The sequence below is a fragment of the Dysidea avara genome, chromosome 7 (assembly GCF_963678975.1).
Source record: "Dysidea avara chromosome 7, odDysAvar1.4, whole genome shotgun sequence".
Taxonomy (NCBI): Eukaryota; Metazoa; Porifera; class Demospongiae; order Dictyoceratida; family Dysideidae; genus Dysidea; species Dysidea avara.
This window is the reverse complement of record NC_089278.1, coordinates 37,776,164-37,795,525: the sequence shown is the minus strand read 5'-3', so window position 1 is coordinate 37,795,525 and position 19,362 is coordinate 37,776,164. Positions and strand designations below refer to the sequence as shown.

At 41.3% G+C, this 19,362-nt stretch overlaps 1 protein-coding gene across 2 annotated transcripts in view; it reads right to left on the bottom strand.

The window, feature by feature from the left end:
• LOC136260880 (uncharacterized) overlaps positions 1 to 19,362 on the bottom strand; it is a 74,811-nt gene that overhangs the window by 35,861 nt on the left and 19,588 nt on the right. For both annotated transcript variants that reach the window (XM_066054780.1, XM_066054781.1), the window contains 6 exons: positions 15,411 to 15,512; positions 13,686 to 13,784; positions 11,621 to 11,719; positions 11,071 to 11,172; positions 7,890 to 7,988; positions 7,347 to 7,448 (listed from right to left, as the gene is read on the bottom strand). In XM_066054780.1, coding sequence (XP_065910852.1) covers positions 7,347 to 7,448; positions 7,890 to 7,988; positions 11,071 to 11,172; positions 11,621 to 11,719; positions 13,686 to 13,784; positions 15,411 to 15,512 — 603 coding nt within the window. The remainder of the gene's footprint in view (positions 1 to 7,346; positions 7,449 to 7,889; positions 7,989 to 11,070; positions 11,173 to 11,620; positions 11,720 to 13,685; positions 13,785 to 15,410; positions 15,513 to 19,362) is intronic.

The window sequence follows — 19,362 nt, the reverse complement described above, 5'->3', positions numbered from 1 at the left end:
AGCATGGCACAACAAGACGAGGTGGGTTGGCATGGGGTGGGATACAATGTGAAGCATTCATAGCTAGTCAACTCTGGTTAACAATAACAATTTGCTTCTGCTGGTCACATAGTGAGTATTTTCTACACTCAAAAAAGATCTACAACATGGCTACAATGTATTCCAAGATGTGCTATGCTTCTGGTAAAGTCCCAATCATTTCATTCTGCTGACGTTGGCAAGAGACACCCACTGGCTATAATAAAGCGACCTCACATTGTACAGCTTAATTTCTGTGTTGTCGCTACAACTTCAGTAGTTTTATTAAGTGCCTAAACGTTGTACATTGTGTGCTCATTATTAATAAGTGTCCACAATTCCCAGCTAGCTTGTTGAGCAGAAGTGTGAACAAGTACTGTCTCAAGTTCAACAACTCCGGTTAGCCTGAGTTGAAAGCCAGGGACAGTGTGAATGTGGTGATAGACACTGTCTACATAATCTTCTGTTCTTATTGAAACTACACTCATCAATGAAGACCACCAAGTTTCTTTGTTGATAGCTTGTACAGGGACCAGTGGGTGTATCATATGTGTGACATGTAAGTTCTTTACATGTAGAAATGACAAAGTTGTCAATGTGATATTTTAAATATTCTCTTGTGATTAGTGCTCTGCGATATATCGGTAATACCGTTTATCATAACCGATTATCATACCATGACAGCCTTTGATAACTGATATATCAAAATACTAGTATATCGATGAATACCGCTATAGGATTGTTTTTAACCCAGCCTTTTGTGTTTAATTATCCAATTTGCTGATGGTTTAGCAGACGCGCCTTGAACAAAAACTTGAGGTTGTCACATTACAATACATGCCTACTTGTACTGAACTATATTTTTTTGGTTTTTGGGATGATATCGCTTGATACTAGCCTAAGAAATGATGAAATAGTTACAATAGCAAGCTAACTATATACCGATATATCGCGATATTTTCCTGTTACTAATACCGTGTATTCAAATTTCAATACCGCCGAGCTCTACTTGTGATATATATTGTTGGAGATTGCGACTGAACTGATAACTATACGCACACACACGCAGGCGCACACAATAATGTTGTAATGCTGCACTGTATTTAGAGCTTGTTACGTGATAAGATGATGGCGTGTTAATCTAGTAGTATCTGTGTGCATCGCAAAGGACACGTTCATTCAGTCCCAGAACTTTCGTCTGTACTATCACAACCCTCGATATTTTGGTACCGTGACCAGAGAAACTGGATGGACGATCCGAAGAAGCTGACGTGCTCACGCCGCGGCCATAAGGGCCATTTATCCAAACTACTCGCCACTACAGATGATCTATTAGCCAAGCTCTCAACCGCGAAGGAGAAGGACGCCGACACCACTTTAGTAAGCTCTGATTCCGTCCTTCTGGCAGAAAACTTGAAGCAACTTCGTCTCAAAGCCCGCATGTTTGAGGAATTAGACGATAAGATTATCGCTAATACGGAGGACGAAGACAAACTTGAAGCAGCAGTATTTGAAGCAGCTGACATGCAAGCTACTTTGTCGGAGAAAATGGCACTGATTCAACACATACTTTCGAAGACGGACTCGGCCAACCCAGCAGTTTCCACTACACAGACAAACCCTCCGCCCCAGCCACAGGAGATCTCCCAACCTCAGATGGGAAATCAGGAGAATCTGCCAACACAGCAGTCAGACACTCATCAGGCGGATCATGTAAGTACTACAAATAGTAATGATAGTCCACTTCAGCCTGCAACTGATCAAAGTACTACTCACACGTGCTCCTCAACACACACGGCTCATGCTCACCCCTCCGCACACACGGCTCATACACATGATCGCACAACAAGTGGTGAGATCCCTCATGCAAATCACTTTGGTGCCCGCCTCCCCAAGCTGGAAATCCCAGTCTTTAACGGAGACCCCCTTGATTGGCAGCCCTTCTGGGATTGTTTTGCAGCTGCTATAGATACCAACCCAACTGTCACCAGCGTACAGAAACTTAGTTACTTGCGTGCCCAGCTGAGAGGTGAGGCATCAAGAGTAATCACTGGACTCCCCTTAACAAATGCAAACTACAAACATTCTGTTGATCTACTGAGAGAGCGATATGGTCAGCCCCAGCGAATCATCTGTGCCCACATTCAAGCCCTGCTTGATCTTCCTAAGCCATCCAACAAGTTGGCTAGCCTCAGATTTTTTCACGACACCATCGAAAGCCATGTTCGTTGCTTGCAATCCTTGGGAAAATCACCAGAATCGCTTGATACATTGTTGGCCCCAATGATACTTACTAAGCTGCCCGAAGAAACGAAGAGGAACATGGCCAGAGACCACACCAGTGCGGAATGGACCGTACTAGAACTACAAGCTGCCATCCGTAATGAAATTAGAATATTTGAGACAGGCCAACAAACTTCCTCCCCCTCTAGTCAACAAGGGAATCCTACTGCCTCCTTCCACACCTCACTGCACCGCAAACCGCATGGAAAGAGAGAGTTCAACAGTAAGCTAAGTTGTGTGTTCTGCAAAGGAAACCACACTGCACTTAATTGTGAAGTACACAAAGACGCCGCATCTCGCGTAGAGATCATTAAGCAACAACGCCTGTGCTTCAACTGCCTTGCCCATCATCGCATATCCCAATGTAATTCCAAGAACCGGTGTCGCAAATGTGGCAACAAACATCATACTAGCATCTGCAATGATCCAGCCAAACAGACCACTAGTGACACCAATCCCACCATTCCCAGTAACACCACCTCCAGTGAAGTAACTCCACCATCAACTGCTACTACTGACACCGCGTCCTTCACCACACTAGCACCACGCCAGTTTGCCAAACACACCACCTGTCTGCTAAAGACCGCTATTGCCATTGTTGTCGGCACCAACCTGCAGGCTGAAGCTAATATCCTATTTGATGAAGGATCGCAGCGATCCTTCCTCACTGAGAAGCTGGCAAGTGACTTGGCATTAACGCCATACAGGTTTGAAAACATCAGCCTGTCATCCTTTGGTGCTAGCAAACCACTGCACAAGCAAATGGATGTGGTGTCAATCAGAATCAGGACATCCACTGGAGAACTGCTACCGCTTTCAGCACTGGTAGTGCCTACTATAGCAACTCCTATTTCCAATCCACTGAATACAGGTGTGCTACAGCTACCACACCTCCAGGGATTACCACTGGCCCACCCAGTCACGGCAGCTGAGAACTTCGACATCTCATTGCTCATAGGAGCAGACCACTACTGGGACCTGGTTGGGGACCACATTGTTAGAGGAGCTGGTCCAACTGCCATGAGTTTGAAGCTTGGATACTTGCTTTCCGGATATGCTCTACTACCCCGACCACCTAGCACTAGCGTTAATTCCCTTCATGTCATTACAGCACATCATCAGGAGGAGTGTGACTTGCAAAGATTCTGGCAGGTAGAAGACACAGCAATCACACCAACAGATCCAGACAAATCAGATGCTCAATTTCTAACTTCATACTCTGCCTCTCACATCTCAAGGTTGAATGATGGAACCTATTGTGCAGGCTTCCCTTGGAGAGAGGAACATCTCCCACTTCCAGACAATCTTGAAGTGTGCCAGAGGCGCACTAGATCCTTAGCTCGTAGACTTGCAAAGTCCCCCGGTTTGCTACAAACATACGATGCAATCCTTAAGGAGCAGTTAAGCAGAGGCTTCATTGAGCTTGTTCCAGAGTCTGACAAGAGTACTCTGTCCCACTACATCCCTCACCACCCAGTGAGCAAGGACTCAGCCACTACTCCGATAAGGATAGTGTACGACTGTAGCTGCCGCCAGTCACGCGAGTACCCTAGCCTGAATGACTGCCTCCTCACAGGTCCTCCATTTCTCAATGACTTAACATCAATCATTCTCCGCTTCCGCTCTCACCTCTATGGTATCTCAACTGATATAGAGAAGGCTTTCCTTCACATAGCTCTGCGGGAGAAAGATCGCAACTTCACAAGGTTTCTTTGGCTCTCAGATCCCAGCAATCCTAACAGTGAATTCACGGTCTACCGATTTCGGACAGTGCTGTTTGGATCTGTAAGTTCCCCCTTTATGTTGTTTGCCACCCTTAACCGTCACCTGTTGCAACATGATACTCGCATTTCTCACAACATACGGTGTAACCTGTATGTTGATAATGTGGTTACAAGGTGCAATACTGAGAAGGAAGCTGTACAATTCTACCGACAGGCGAGATCCATGCTGTCTGAAGCCAAGTTCAATCTGAGGGCCCGGGCATCGAACAGTAAACAACTAGTGGAACTGTCACAACAAGATGGAACATTTGACAGCTCCAACCCCATCAATGTCCTTGGAATTCGATGGGACACGTCAACAGACAAGTTATCACTCTCACTGAAGGGTTTACGCCACCCAACCACATTGACCACTAAGCGTGAAGTATTGAAGGATACATCCAAGTTATTCGACCCCCTGGGCATTACTAGCCCAGTGTCTGTGCGTGCCAAACTCTTTATGCAGAAACTCTGGCAATTACAGGTGGAATGGGATGAACCATTGGATGCCCACATCAGAGACGAGTGGAATATCATCATCAGTGATATTCAGAGGCTTTCTGAGTTGACCATCGACCGATGCTACCTCAAGAAGGTGTTCCACAGACCCGATGTCACACTGCACGTTATTGCAGATGCCAGCACGAAGGCATACGGAGCAGTAGCCTTCCTTGTGAGTGATGATATTGTAACATTTGTGATGGCCAAGAACCGTGTGGCTCCACTGAAGAGTCTGACTCTACCAAAGCTTGAATTGATGGCTGCTGTCATTGCCTCAAGAGTTGCAACATTCATTCAAGATGCTCTGCAACTACAGGATACTCCCACCCATTTCTGGGGGGATAGCCAGATTGTGCTGCACTGGCTGGCAAGCACGAAACAGTTGCCACAATTTGTTCAACACCGAGTGGTAGAGATCAGAACAGCCTTCCCAAATGCAACTTGGAATTTCTGCCCCACTGCACATAACCCTGCTGACCTGCTGACGCGTGGCATAAGTTTCGAGCTCCTTAACTCACAAGGTAATCTGTGGTGGAAGGGCCCACCGTGGTTGACTACACCTCACGCTTGGCCAACATGGCAGCCGGAGCCACAGATTCACTTGCATGCAGCCGCAGCTATTGCGGAGGAATTCACAGCTCAGCCAACTACCAATCCCGATGTTGGTCTTCACAAGATCATCCAACTGAACAACCACAGCTCACTACACAAGCTTTTGGCTGTCACAGCGTACGTATACAGATTCGTAAACAACTTGTGCAGATCACGGCCTAAGCTGCATGGCCCCTTAACTGCCAAAGAGCTCAACTCTGCACAAACTGGATGGATCCAAGCTTGCCAAGAGCTTAGATACCCATTGGAGATGGCTAGTGCCAAATCCAAGTACATCCGTCCTGAAGTGAAGAAGCCACCTCTTGTCAGGCAACTTCGGTTGTTTATGGATGACAGGGGCCTCTTGCGGTGTGGGGGACGGATACACAATGCTCCTCTCAGTGAGCTGGCCAGGTTCCCATACCTGTTGCCTCAGAATAACCACCTAACCGCACTTATTGTTTACCACACGCATGTCTTTCTTTCCCATGCAGGTGTTGGATCTACCCTGACAGCCATCCGACAATCATACTGGATACCTTCAGGGCGTCAGTATGTCAAGAAACTTTTACGACAATGCACAATATGTAGACGACATGGAGGAAGACCATATGCAGCCCCTGAATCAGCACCACTTCCGAAGGTCAGAGTGCAGGATGTACCACCATTTTCCATCACTGGCGTAGACTTTACAGGAGCTCTGTACGTCAAACAACAGAACAATGAGGAATACAAAGTCTACATCTGCCTATTTACTTGCGCCACCTCTAGGGCAATACACCTGGAAGTAGTTACAGACCTCTCCACTACAACTTTCTTGCTTGCCTTTCGTCGCTTCGTTGCCAGGAGATCATTGCCGGTCATCATGATGTCAGACAATGCAACCACGTACTCTTCAGCTGCAGAAGAACTCTCCAAGCTTCTGACATCAGAGGAAATTGCCACTACATTGGGCCGGGAAGGTACAGTGTGGAAATTTATACCAAAGAGAGCACCATGGTTTGGAGGTTATTGGGAACGGCTTATTGGCCTCACCAAGATGGTGGTGAAGAAGACGCTAGGAAGGGCCCATGTTAATCTTGTGACACTCCAAACAATCACCGCAGAAGTTGAAGCTATCCTGAATGATCGCCCTCTAACCTACATTTCCGATGACATATCAGACCCGGAGCCACTTACACCGTCACATCTCTTACATGGACGACGGCTGACTAAACTGCCTCATGAACAAGCTACCATTGAAGATATATCAGACCCCAGTTACCTGGACGCAGATCAACTGAGGAGAGATGCCAAGAAGCAGTCAATCCTACTAGAACACTTTACCAGCAGATGGAGAAATGAATACTTGACTTCGTTGAGAGAATTTTATCGTCCTTCAGGAAGAGGTGGCCAACAAATCAAGGTTGGCGACATAGTGTTGGTACATGACGACTGTCCACGCATTAACTGGAAGCTAGCTGTAGTTGAAAGTTTAGTGACGGGTAATGATGGATTGGTCCGCTCAGCAAACATTCGTACAAGGAACGGCATTATCAACAGACCTGTCTTGAAGTTATATCCACTGGAAGTAACAAGTGATGCAACAAATATGCGAAGTCAGGTCGTTAATGAACCAGATAACCAGGAAGGACCTATAACTAATCCAAGTGGCCCACACATTGACAATCGTCCGAAACGGAGAGCTGCAGAGCAGGCCCGGAAGCAGATAAGGGATTGGGCGAAATGCATCCGTGCCCCCCCCGGAGGATGTCGGAGATTGCGACTGAACTGATAACTATACGCACACACACGCAGGCGCACACAATAATGTTGTAATGCTGCACTGTATTTAGAGCTTGTTACGTGATAAGATGATGGCGTGTTAATCTAGTAGTATCCGTGTGCATCGCAAAGGACACGTTCATTCAGTCCCAGAACTTTCGTCTGTACTATCACAACCCTCGATATATATTTCATACGGATCACACCATTCTCATAACACTTAATACAATAATTCCAGCAACAGAGCACTTGCATTACCCTCACTTCCACCTCATAGTGATTGTACATATTATTAAAGTGATAACAAGGTTAAAGGTAACTCTGAATGACAATTCATAGCTTACTACTGTGTGATACCACAAACACATCTACTCTTACATTAACCAACACACTCACACTTCATTACTATACAAACACTTTACACACCTCATTGACTGCATTGATGTCTATGGATCCTGTATTGAGTAGATCACTGGCCACTTCAGTACATCCTCCAAGTGCTGCACATATCAACATTGTATCCCCATCCTGTGGTAACACACCATCACATCAACTATCCCACACTAGTAATACCTGCCATCTACATTTCTGATTACACAATCATGAAAGTATAAAGATTTATTATTGTGTTGTTACATAACAGTACAATGAGGTAACAGCTGGTACTAAACAATACAAAGGGTTTGTGGCCACTCTACATGTCACACTACATAAATTACTTGCACACTTCTATACTCTTCGGAAATACACTCAAAGTTTGAAGTGACAAACAGAACTTGGATATTGTCGGATTAAGCCATCACTTCTAACTAGATAATTATACAGTCACAGATGTACTAGATCACTGTATCTATCCCAATTCCACATGAAAACTTGGCATTATTATTTGACACATCAACTTGTTGTTTACAACATGTCACTACACATACAACACCTCTTGAAGTGTTACCATGAATGTACATTTCTTACATTGTCACTGATCTTGATATCTGCACCTGCTGTAATTAATGCACCTGCTAATTCTTCAGTCCCATCACGTAGGGCTATATTAAGAGCACTCCGACCATTCTGTAACAACACACGTGATACAACACATCACCAAATGTATACCATAACTATGTACACAACATATGTGACTGGATTTTGGAAAAATGATCCAAATCGCACATTAGAAGTTTCGAGACAAACGGTTTTAAAGAATTGAAGCCAGCATTAGTCTGCAAGGATAGCAAGCACACATATGAAATTTACACAAAAGATGCATCAATCTGTTATCTTTCAGGCCACTTCCAGTACTTGTAGTTGCTTGTAGAGTTTCCTGCCAAATAAGATAGAAAATCTGAGCAGTTGGACGAGTGAAGTAGTATCACGAGTGCTCACAAAGGGGTGGAGGGTGGGGGGTGACGGGGAGGGCAAGAGATAGACCTCAAAATGGAGGCAGGCCACGAATGGAGTCCAGACACGAGATTACAGGGCTGTGCTGGCTCCTTAGTGGCTGATATGTAGCAAAATCAACAGAGTAAACGTCTGGCCAACATTATAAGGCTGTCCACCAGTAAACCACTGATTCTTGCCAAGCCAGGTCCTTCACAAGGCCTGAAACCGCCATTTGAGCCCTTCACACCACCCAGAAAAGACGACTGTTAAAACCAGCCTCGTGTAGTCTGAGTAGTACTGAGGGTCAAAACTAGTAGCACAATAGTGTAGCTATCCACTGGTGGTGTTAGTTTGATTTTGCCTGATGTGCGATTTGGATCGGTTTTGTAAAATCTGGTCACATATACTGAGTATACTAACATGTTTACACTAATAAACAATCAATGTATAGACAATGTAGCTAAGTGTCCTTGTGTTACAATTGTAAACTGTCAGTAATCACTGACCAATTGTCATCACCACAATAAGCACTAGGAAACTTACATACACTTAGCTACACACTACAAATGTTTGCAGTAACAGACACAACTTGGATTAAATTATTTTACACACTCATACAATTCCTAACTATTGCCAGTGTCTACAGTTAACCACCAAACACCCCAGTATAATAACACTTAACTGGTTTAACTGGTTATGGTTCATCATGTAGGACTGTCATTATAGCCGTAGGTTGCTATAGTCTATGATCTCCAATATGTTCATAGTAACGTATGTGCTTTACCACTATTATGATGGATAAATTGTAACCTCAAGTAAACCAGTTCACTTCCTCATACACTAATACACTTTAGACTCTATTTAGGCTGTTTTGGGTGGGTAATAAATCTCATATACTCCACCTTGTTTTCTAATATACTCCACGCCTTCAGGCACAATACAACATATGCTCACTAGGTTCATCCAATCGCTATGCATTGTTCAAGTGTAGTGATTTAACGAACGCGATTATTTTGTCACGTGAGGATGCGTAGTTGCCATGGCGCTAGTATTATCGCAAGAAAACCAGCCGGTTTTGCTGAGCCTATAGCAGAAACAGCCGTGGATGTGGTAAGTAATCTAAGTGTAATGTGAAAAAGAGTCTAAAACAGTTACACGGGCACAATGTGGAGTCTATGAAATTTATTAACCCTCAGGCCCTTAGTAGCGCCCTCGCTTCGCTCGTGCGCTACAGCCCGGGCCTTCGGGTTTATAAATTTCATAGACTCAACATTGTGCCCGTATAACTATTATACAATGGTAGACCACACGTGTGTTGACATTAACACTACACAACAAAACACTCTAATACAACAGTCACAGTCACTACACTACAGAAGCAGTTGGCCGATGCAAAGGTTATACAAAGCCTTACACCCTGTTCACACTTACCTTCTAACCTGGGTACAGCATGAAATAAGCTGTCGTATGAATTAATTGAGCTGTGCCGAACCAAGCCCAGCATGGCACAACAAGACGAGGTGGGTTGGCATGGGGTGGGATACAATGTGAAGCATTCATAGCTAGTCAACTCCAGTTAACAATAACAATTTGCTTCTGCTGGTCACATAGTGAGTATTTTCTACACTCAAAAAAGATCTACAACATGGCTACAATGTATTCCAAGATGTGCTATGCTTCTGGTAAAATCCCAATCATTTCATTCTGCTGACGTTGGCAAGAGACACCCACTGGCTATAATAAAGCGACCTCACATTGTACAGCTTAATTTCTGTGTTGTCGCTACAACTTCAGTAGTCTTATTAAGTGCCTAAACGTTGTACATTGTGTGCTCATTATTAATAAGTGTCCACAATCCCCAGCTAGCTTGTTGAGCAGAAGTGTGAACAAGTACTGTCTCAAGTTCAACAACTCCGGTTAGCCTGAGTTGAAAGCCAGGGACAGTGTGAATGTGGTGATAGACACTGTCCACATAGTCTTCTGTTCTTATTGAAACTACACTCATCAATGAAGACCACCAAGTTTCTTTGTTGATAGCTTGTACAGGGACCAGTAGGTGTATCATATGTGTGACATGTAAGTTCTTTACATGTAGAAATGACAAAGTTGTCAATGTGATTTTTAAATATTCTCTTGTGATTAGTGCTCTGCGATATATCGGTAATACCGTTTATCATAACCGATTATCATACCATGACAGCCTTTGATAACTGATATATCAAAATACTAGTATATCGATGAATACCGCTATAGGATTGTTTTAACCCAGCCTTTTGTGTTTAATTATCCAATTTGCTGATGGTTTAGCAGACACGCCTTGAACAAAAACTTGAGATTGTCACATTACAACACATGCCTACTTGTACTGAACTATATTTTTTTGGTTTTTAGGATGATACCGCTTGATACTAGCCTAAGAAACGATGAAATAGTTACAATAGCAAGCTAACTATATACCGATATATCGCGATATTTTCCTGTTACTAATACCGTGTATTCAAATTTCAATACTGCCGAGCTCTACTTGTGATATATATTTCATACTGATCACACCATTCTCATAACACTTAATACAATAATTCAAGCAACAGAGCACTTGTATTACCCTCACCCCCACCTCATGGTGATTGTACATATTATTAAAGTGATAACAAGGTTAAAGGTAACTCTGAATGACAATTCATAGCTTACTACTGTGTGATACCACAAACACATCTACTCTTACATTAACCAACACACTCACACTTCATTACTATACAAACACTTTACACACCTTATTGACTACATTGATGTCTATGGATCCTGTATTGAGTAGATCACTGGCCACTTCAGTACATCCTCCATGTAATGCACACATCAACATTGTATCCCCATCCTGTGGTAACACACCATCACATTAACTATCCCACACTAGTAATACCTGCCATCTACATTTCTGATTATATAATCATGAAGTGTAAAGATTTATTATTGTATTGTTACATAACAGTACAATGAGGTAACAGCTGGTACTAAACAATACAAAGGGTTTGTGGCCACTCTACATGTCACACTACATAAATTACTTGCACACTTCTATACTCTTTGGAAATACACTCAAAGTTTGAAGTGACAAACAGAATTGGATATTGTCGGACTAAGCCATCACTTCTAACTAGATAATTATACAGTCACAGATGTACTAGATCACTGTACCTATCCCACACATATCTAAATTCCACATAAAAACTTGGCATTATTATTTGACACATCAACTTGTTGTTTACAACATGTCACTACACATACAACACCTCTTGAAGTTACCATGAATGTACATTTCTTACATTGTCACTGATCTTGATATCTGCACCTGCTGTAATTAATGCACCTGCTAATTCTTCATTCCCCCCAAGTAGGGCTATACTAAGGGCACTCCGACCATTCTGTAACAACACACAAGTGATACAACACATCACCAAATGTATACCATAACTATGTACACAACATATACTGACTATACTAACATGTTTACACTAATAAACAATTAATGTATACACAATGTGGCTAAGTGTCCTTGTGTTACAATTGTAAACTGTCAGTAATCACTGACCAATTGTCATCACCACAATAAGTACTAGGAAACTTACATACAACACTTAGCTACACACTACAAATGTTTGCAGTAACAGACACAACTTGGATTAAATTATTTTACACACTCATACAATTCCTAACTATTGTCAGTGTCTACTGTTAACCACCAAACACTCCAGTCAAATAACACTTAACTGGTTTAACTGGTTATGGTTCATCATGTAGGATTGCCATTATAGCCACAGGTCACTATAGTCTATGGTCTCAGATTACTCTCAGACTGAGGTTAACCAGCCAGGTGGCAGAGACCATCAGATCTTCTTCTAATAATACAAAAGCAATGAAACAAGAGAAGTCATCTATACCAGCAGGTATACTAATGGACATTTAATTTCTACTTCAATCATAAACAGCCTGTCGGTAATATGGAAGTAGGGATTAAATGTCCACTAGCAGGTGTAGATGACCTTACTTGTTTCATTGCTACTCAAATGTGAACTTTATAATCTTTCCTAATACTTGTATAACATCTATGGTGTAAAGTAAGTAGGAACCTATACGATAACCAAACACTAACACACGTTAGTAGTCAGTAACACATTTCTTATAAGTTATTGTGGCTACACCTAATGATGTCTATAAGTAGCAAAACCTTTTCTGGGAAGTGGGCATGGCTCCACTTAATCTTACAGACGGCAACACACTTTTACTGATAAATGAGTAGCCATGAAATTAAGCTGGACTTCTAAGCTATGACACGTATGTTCATATTGATGGTTTCACATGTGATCCTACCCAAGTCAGACCCAGATATTCTATAGATCAAATCAGATTCCATTAACTCAGAAAAAAAGTGAGCTGGTTGGTCAGATTACACCACAAAATACTCTAATACAACAGTCACTACACTACACTACAGAATAAAGTGGTTGGTCTATGACAAATATGGACACACAATCACAAAACATGTCACAGTTCTTCTGTTTTAGCTGAGCATGAGCAGCAATAATATTGACAGTGTGATACATCACTATACTCAATAACAAGGATGATAGTGATATCAGTGCATATAGATTCACATTGAAAACATGATTATCAGTTTTTTTTTAACCCTGGAGATCTTTATTAGTAATTTATAGAACTTTGCGTGGGCGAGATCAAAGGAAAAAGTGTACTTTAAATTTCATAAAGTACACTCTCAGCCGGCCAACTGCTTCATCGACCACAAAGAGTGCTTTATTCATTCAATAAAGCACTCTTTGCGGTGCAATAAAGCACTCTTTGTGGGCAATAAAGCACAGTTGCCCACATGTCTTAGTGTAGGCTAATAGCCTAAGGGGCTCGCGCCAGTACGACTAATCACCCAAGCCAGTGAAGGCTGATAGCCTCGCCGTGCTGAGTGATCAATCACCCCAGTCAATATGAGTTCCACCACTGGTTTGCTTTTATAGACATACCTAAATGCGTCGATGATGGGTGGGAGAAGGTAACGTTGCTGTTACGTTTGTTAATGTAAACGGAAAAGTCCCGGAGATATCACGGAAATACTTTACCATGTGACTCACAATAGAATCGATTGTGGGTTGCGAGCAAAACCTGCCAAAAGATGCAATGAACGTCTACTATGCCAAACTATGGTGAAATACACGTGGTTGTATAGAGCTTTTCCATCTCCTTGACGACCAACATTAGTGCAAGAAGTAAAAAATAAATGATTTTTATAATACTCATCACCCATCACAATATTACACTATTAACTACAAACTACTAATACACATCAACACATGTGTATATACATGTGTAGTTATAACCCACCATATCTCTAGCATTGAGGTCTGCTCCTTTATCAACTAACATCTTTACTATCTCTGGGTGATTATTATTAGTAGCTATCATCAGTGGTGTCCACCCCCACTACACATACACAAGACAGTGACACACATCATGTAGTGTTATTAGGTTACATGGAGACAGAGGACAATCTACACATTGACAAGGTTTCTATGCAATTTATAGCCCCTCGGATGATATGACCCACAATTACAGTAATTATCTTAACCTACAGTCTCGGTGATTAATTCCGGATAGCCCCACCCACTTGTCCTTGGATCTCTGAATAGTATAGAAACCTTGTCAGTGTATTTCAACTATGACTTAGTAGCTAGTATGAAATGTGTACACTTCATGTACATGAGTACTACACACATCAATCACAAATTATTCTTATCACAGCATACAATGTTAACCCCAACTTTGTCACAAGATCAGCCAAAACACAAAATTGTTGTGGCACTGGAAATGATGAGCACATCAGATGAGAAAGTACACAATTTGTGTTAAAGTTCCAACCTGGGGTTGTCCATAATTTACTATTCTCTCTTAACATTCAAACACAACACTGACCATCAATGTCATGTTTCCTTCACAGCTCTACTTAGTTCATACACACCTCACACAGTTAAGAGGTATAAGAAAAATAAATATTCAGAGGAGCCAACAAAGTGATCCTTCAGCTTATAAAAATAAATCTGATGAGTAAATATATGGTCTGTAGTGATAGTGGCTTAAGTCAACAGAGAAATTCAGAACACAGCCTTTGAGGAATAGTGCTATTTTAAAACAATATTGAATAGTGGGTATGGTGGCTCCTTTACACTCTGTTCACACAAATAGCCTGAGTTGAAAGTAATCTGGGACAGTGTGAATGGCGTGATAGACACTGTCCACATAGTCTTCTGTTCTCCTATTGAAAAGCACACTCATCAATAAAGACCACCAAGTTTCTTTGTTGATAGCTTGTACAGGGACCAGTGGGTGTATCACATGTGTGACATGTAAGTTCTTTACATGTAGAAATGACAAAGTTGTCAATGTGATATTTTAAATATTCTCTTGTGATTAGTGCTCTGCGATATATCGGTAATACAGTTTATCGTGATAAATTATCATAACCGATTATCATACCGTGACAGCCTTTGATAACCGATATATCGAAATACCGGTATATTGATGAATACCGCTATAGGATTGTTTTTAACCCAGCCTTTTGTGTTTAATTATCCAATTTGTTGATGGTTTAGCAGACACGCCTTGAACAAAAACTTGAGGTTGTCACATTACAATACATGCCTACTTGTACTGAACTATATTTTTTGGGGGTTTTTGGCTTGATACTAGCCTAAGAAATGATGCAATAGTTACAATAACAAGCTAACTATATACCGATATACCTCGATATTTTCCTGTTACTAATACCGTGTATTCAAATTTCAATACCGCCGAGCTCTACTTGTGATATATATTTCATACTGATCACACCATTCTCATAACACTTAATATAATAATTCCAGTAACAGAGCACTTGTATTACCCTCACCCCCACCCCATGGTGATCGTAAATTTTTAAAGTGCATGATAACAAGGTTAAAGGTAACTCTGAATGACAATTCATAGCTTACTACTGTGTGATACCACAAACACATCTACTCTTACATTAACCAACACACTCACACTTCATTACTATACAAACACTTTACACACCTTATTGACTGCATTGATGTCTATGGATCCTGTATTGAGTAGATCACTGGCCACTTCAGTACATCCTCCATGTGCTGCACACATCAACATTGTATCCCCATCCTGTGGTAACACACCATCACATCAACTATCCCACACTAGTAATACCTGCCATCTACATTTTTGATTACATAATCATAACCATCTACATTTTTGATTACATAATCATAATCATTTTTGATTTATTATTGTGTTGTTACATAACAGTACAATGAGGTAACAGCTGGTACTAAACAATACAAAAGGTTACAAACATACCTTAGTAGTCAGTAACACATTTCTTATAAGTTATTGTGGCTACACCTAATGATGTCTATAAGTAGCAAAACCTTTTCTGGGAAGTGGGCATGGCTCCACTTAATCTTACAGATGGCAACACACTTTTACTGACAAATGAGTAGTCATGAAATTAAGCTGGACTTCTAAGCTATGACACGTATGCTCATATTGATGGTTTCACATGTGATCCTACCCAAGTCAGACCCAGATATTCTATAGATCAAATCAGATTCCATTAACTCAAAAAGAAAGTGAGCTGGTTGGTCAGATTACATCACAAAATACTCTAATTCAACAGTCACTACACTACACTACACAATAAAGTGGTTGGTCTATGACAAATATGGACACACAATCACAAAACATGTCACAGTTCTTCTGTTTGGGCTGAGCATGAGCAGCAATAATATCGACAGTGTGATACATCACTATATTCAATAACAAGGATGATAGTGATATCAGTGCATATAGATTCACATTGAAAACATGATTATCAGTTTTTTTTAACCCTGGAGATCTTTATTAGTAATGTAATGCTACCTTATTGTCTGAGTTGTGTAATGGAGGCCACACCACCACAGCAAACAGGCATAGAAGTACTGCTTGCATGGGACAAATCACAGCTACACAATAAGGCAATTTTACAAAATATCCACTTGGTAAAGTAGTTCACAAACTATCAAAATAGTAGTCACTATCGTGATATTTGCTGAATAGCAACATTTCCCCCTATCACTCAGCACTGCCTTCAATTCACTACATCATATCAATGAACAGCACACACTGGTATATATTATGTATTGACCACATGTTGTCATGGATATACGTGTATGCGTGTATGTAGCATAACGTATGACAGTATTTCCCAAACATCCAATTTGAGTGAGTGGTGATTGATATGAGTAAGTGTTACTAATCTGATTACATAAGATGATTTACACTCAACATCATCATTATCAGGACAGTAGTGACCACCCTACATCATCATCACTATAGTAACATGAAGCCATGCACGAATGAAAAATTTAGACTGCATAAACCCTGGCTGGCTATGGTACATTTTAACGTATCCTAGCTTAGCCTCGATGTGGCAGTGGCGCTGGTTTCTTTTATATAAAATTTCAGTCCAAAATCAATTATGGGAATCAAGACACACGGTAGTGTGTCGTGTGGCCCAAGTAGCCGGCGTGCCACACCGTGAGTATATTTACAGGAAGAAAGTAAACGCGATTTTCACACCTTTGTAGCTCCGTGATTCCTTATCCTATTAAAACCAAAGTTGCTACAGAAATGCCGGCGAGGTAGGGGAGTCCACATACCAAATTTGAAGAAAATCGCTCCAGCCATTTCCGAGATACGAGCGGCCAAAGTTTGGGTTTTTTTTCTTCGTTTTTTTCTTCTTCTACTTCTTCTTTTCGCACACTTTGCAAAATTCGCAATAAAACACGAATGCGTGCTTGGATCGGGCTGAAATTTGGCACACGTAAAGGGCTCATTAAGGCGAATCTCAGTACCAAGTTTGGTAGGAATCCGATGAACATTCACGGAGTTACGACCGATTATCTGCGTAAAATAAGGTCGAAGGTCTGTCACGCCCACAGGGTAAACCGCTTGAAGGAATGAGCTGAAAATTGCTATGTAGATGGAGTAACTATCGTAGGAGTGCCTTTTTGTAGTTTGAAAGGAATCCAGTTAAAGGCCATCGAGATATGACACAAAACCCAACCTATGTCACAATTACGCGATCGACTTTTATGAATAAAAAAACTATTAGTTTTCACGCCTACCAGCCAAACCGCTTAGAACAGTGAGCTGAAAATCGGTGTGTAGCTGGAATAATTATCATAGAAAGTCCTTGCAGTAGTACAGAAGAATCAGATTACAAACCACTGAGTTATGATTCCAAAGCCAACTACGTGTAGCATATGCGAGATCGAGATACTCTAATAGAACAGTCACCCTAATAAAGCATTCAGCTACGTTTATAACTTACTCCATTATAGAATTTCTTTGGCATTGCAAGTTATTCTGTAGGGAGTTCAGCTACAAACAGTTAATCTTATAGACAATTCAGCTACAAGCAAGTCATCCTGTAGAGAGTTCAGCTACAAATATGTTGCTGTAGAGATTCAGAACATTATAAGTCACACTGAAGAGAATTCAACTATAAACAAGCCACCTTGTAGAGAGTTCAGCTACAACAAGTCACTCTGTAGAGAATTCAGCTACAAACAAGTCACTGCGTAAAGGGTTCAGCTACAAAAAAAGCAATCTAGTAGAGAGTTCATCTAGATCAGCTACAAACAAGTTACTTTATGCAATGTTCAGCTACAAGTAAGTCACTCTGTAGAGAGTTCAGCTACAAACAAGTCAATCTGTAGTACAAACAAGTCACCGTGGAGAGAGAGTTCAGCAACCAATCAAATAACCACCATGTAAAAGAGTTCAGCTATACAAACAAGATATAACTCTATAGAGAGATCAGGTAGATAGAAACTTAACAGATCACACTGTAGAGAGTTCAGCTAGAAACAAGTCATCCAGACTGAGTAGAGAGATCAACTAGAAAACATCACCTTGTAGAGAGTTCAAATCACCCTGCAGATAGTTCAGCTTCAAACAAATCACCCTATAGAGAGATCAGCTAGAAGAAGTCACCTTGTAAAGAGTTTAGCTACAAAGAAACTACCATGTAGAGAATTCAGCTATGAACAGATCATCCTGTCGAGAGTTCAGCTAGAAACAAGTCACCCTGCAGAGAGATCAGCTAGAAACAAGTCATCCTGTAGAGAGACCAGCTAGAACAAGTCACTTTGTATGTAGAAAGTTCAGCTACAAAAAAAAATCACTCTGTAGAGAGGTCAGCTACAAACAAATCTCCCTGTATAGAGATCAGCTAGAAGAAGTTACCTTGTAGAGAGTTCAGCTACAAAGAAACCATCATGTAGAGAGTTCAGCTGCAAACAAATCACCTGTAGAGAGTTCAGCTACAAACAAATCACCCTCTAGAAAGATCAGCTAAAAGAAGTCACCCTGTAGAGAGTTCAGTTACAAAGAAACCACCATGTAGAGAGTTCAGCCACAAACTAGTGACCTTGTAGAGACATCAGTTACCTTGTAGAGAGTTCAGCTACAAAGAAACCATCATGTAGAGAGTTCAGCTGCAAACAAATCACCTGTAGAGAGTTCAGCTACAAACAAATCTACCTGTAGAGAGATCAGCTAGAAGAAGTTTCGTTCAGCTACAAACAAATCACCCTGTAGAAAGATCAGCTAGAAGATGTTACCTTGTGGAGAGTTCAGCTACAAAGAAACCATCATGTAGAGAGTTCAGCTTCAAACAAATCACCTGTAGAGAGTTCAGCTACAAACAAATCTCTCTGTAGAGAGATCAGCTAGAAGAAATTACCTTGTAGAGAGTTCAGCTACAAAGAAACCATCATGTAGAGAGTTCAGCTTCAAACAAATCACCTGTAGAGAGTTCAGCTACAAACAAATCTCTCTGTAGAGAGATCAGCTGAAGAAATTACCTTGTAGAGAGTTCAGCTACAAAGAAACCATCGTGTAGAGAGTTCAGCTGCAAACAAATCACCTGTAGAGAGTTCAGCTACAAAAAAATCTCCCTGTAGAAAGG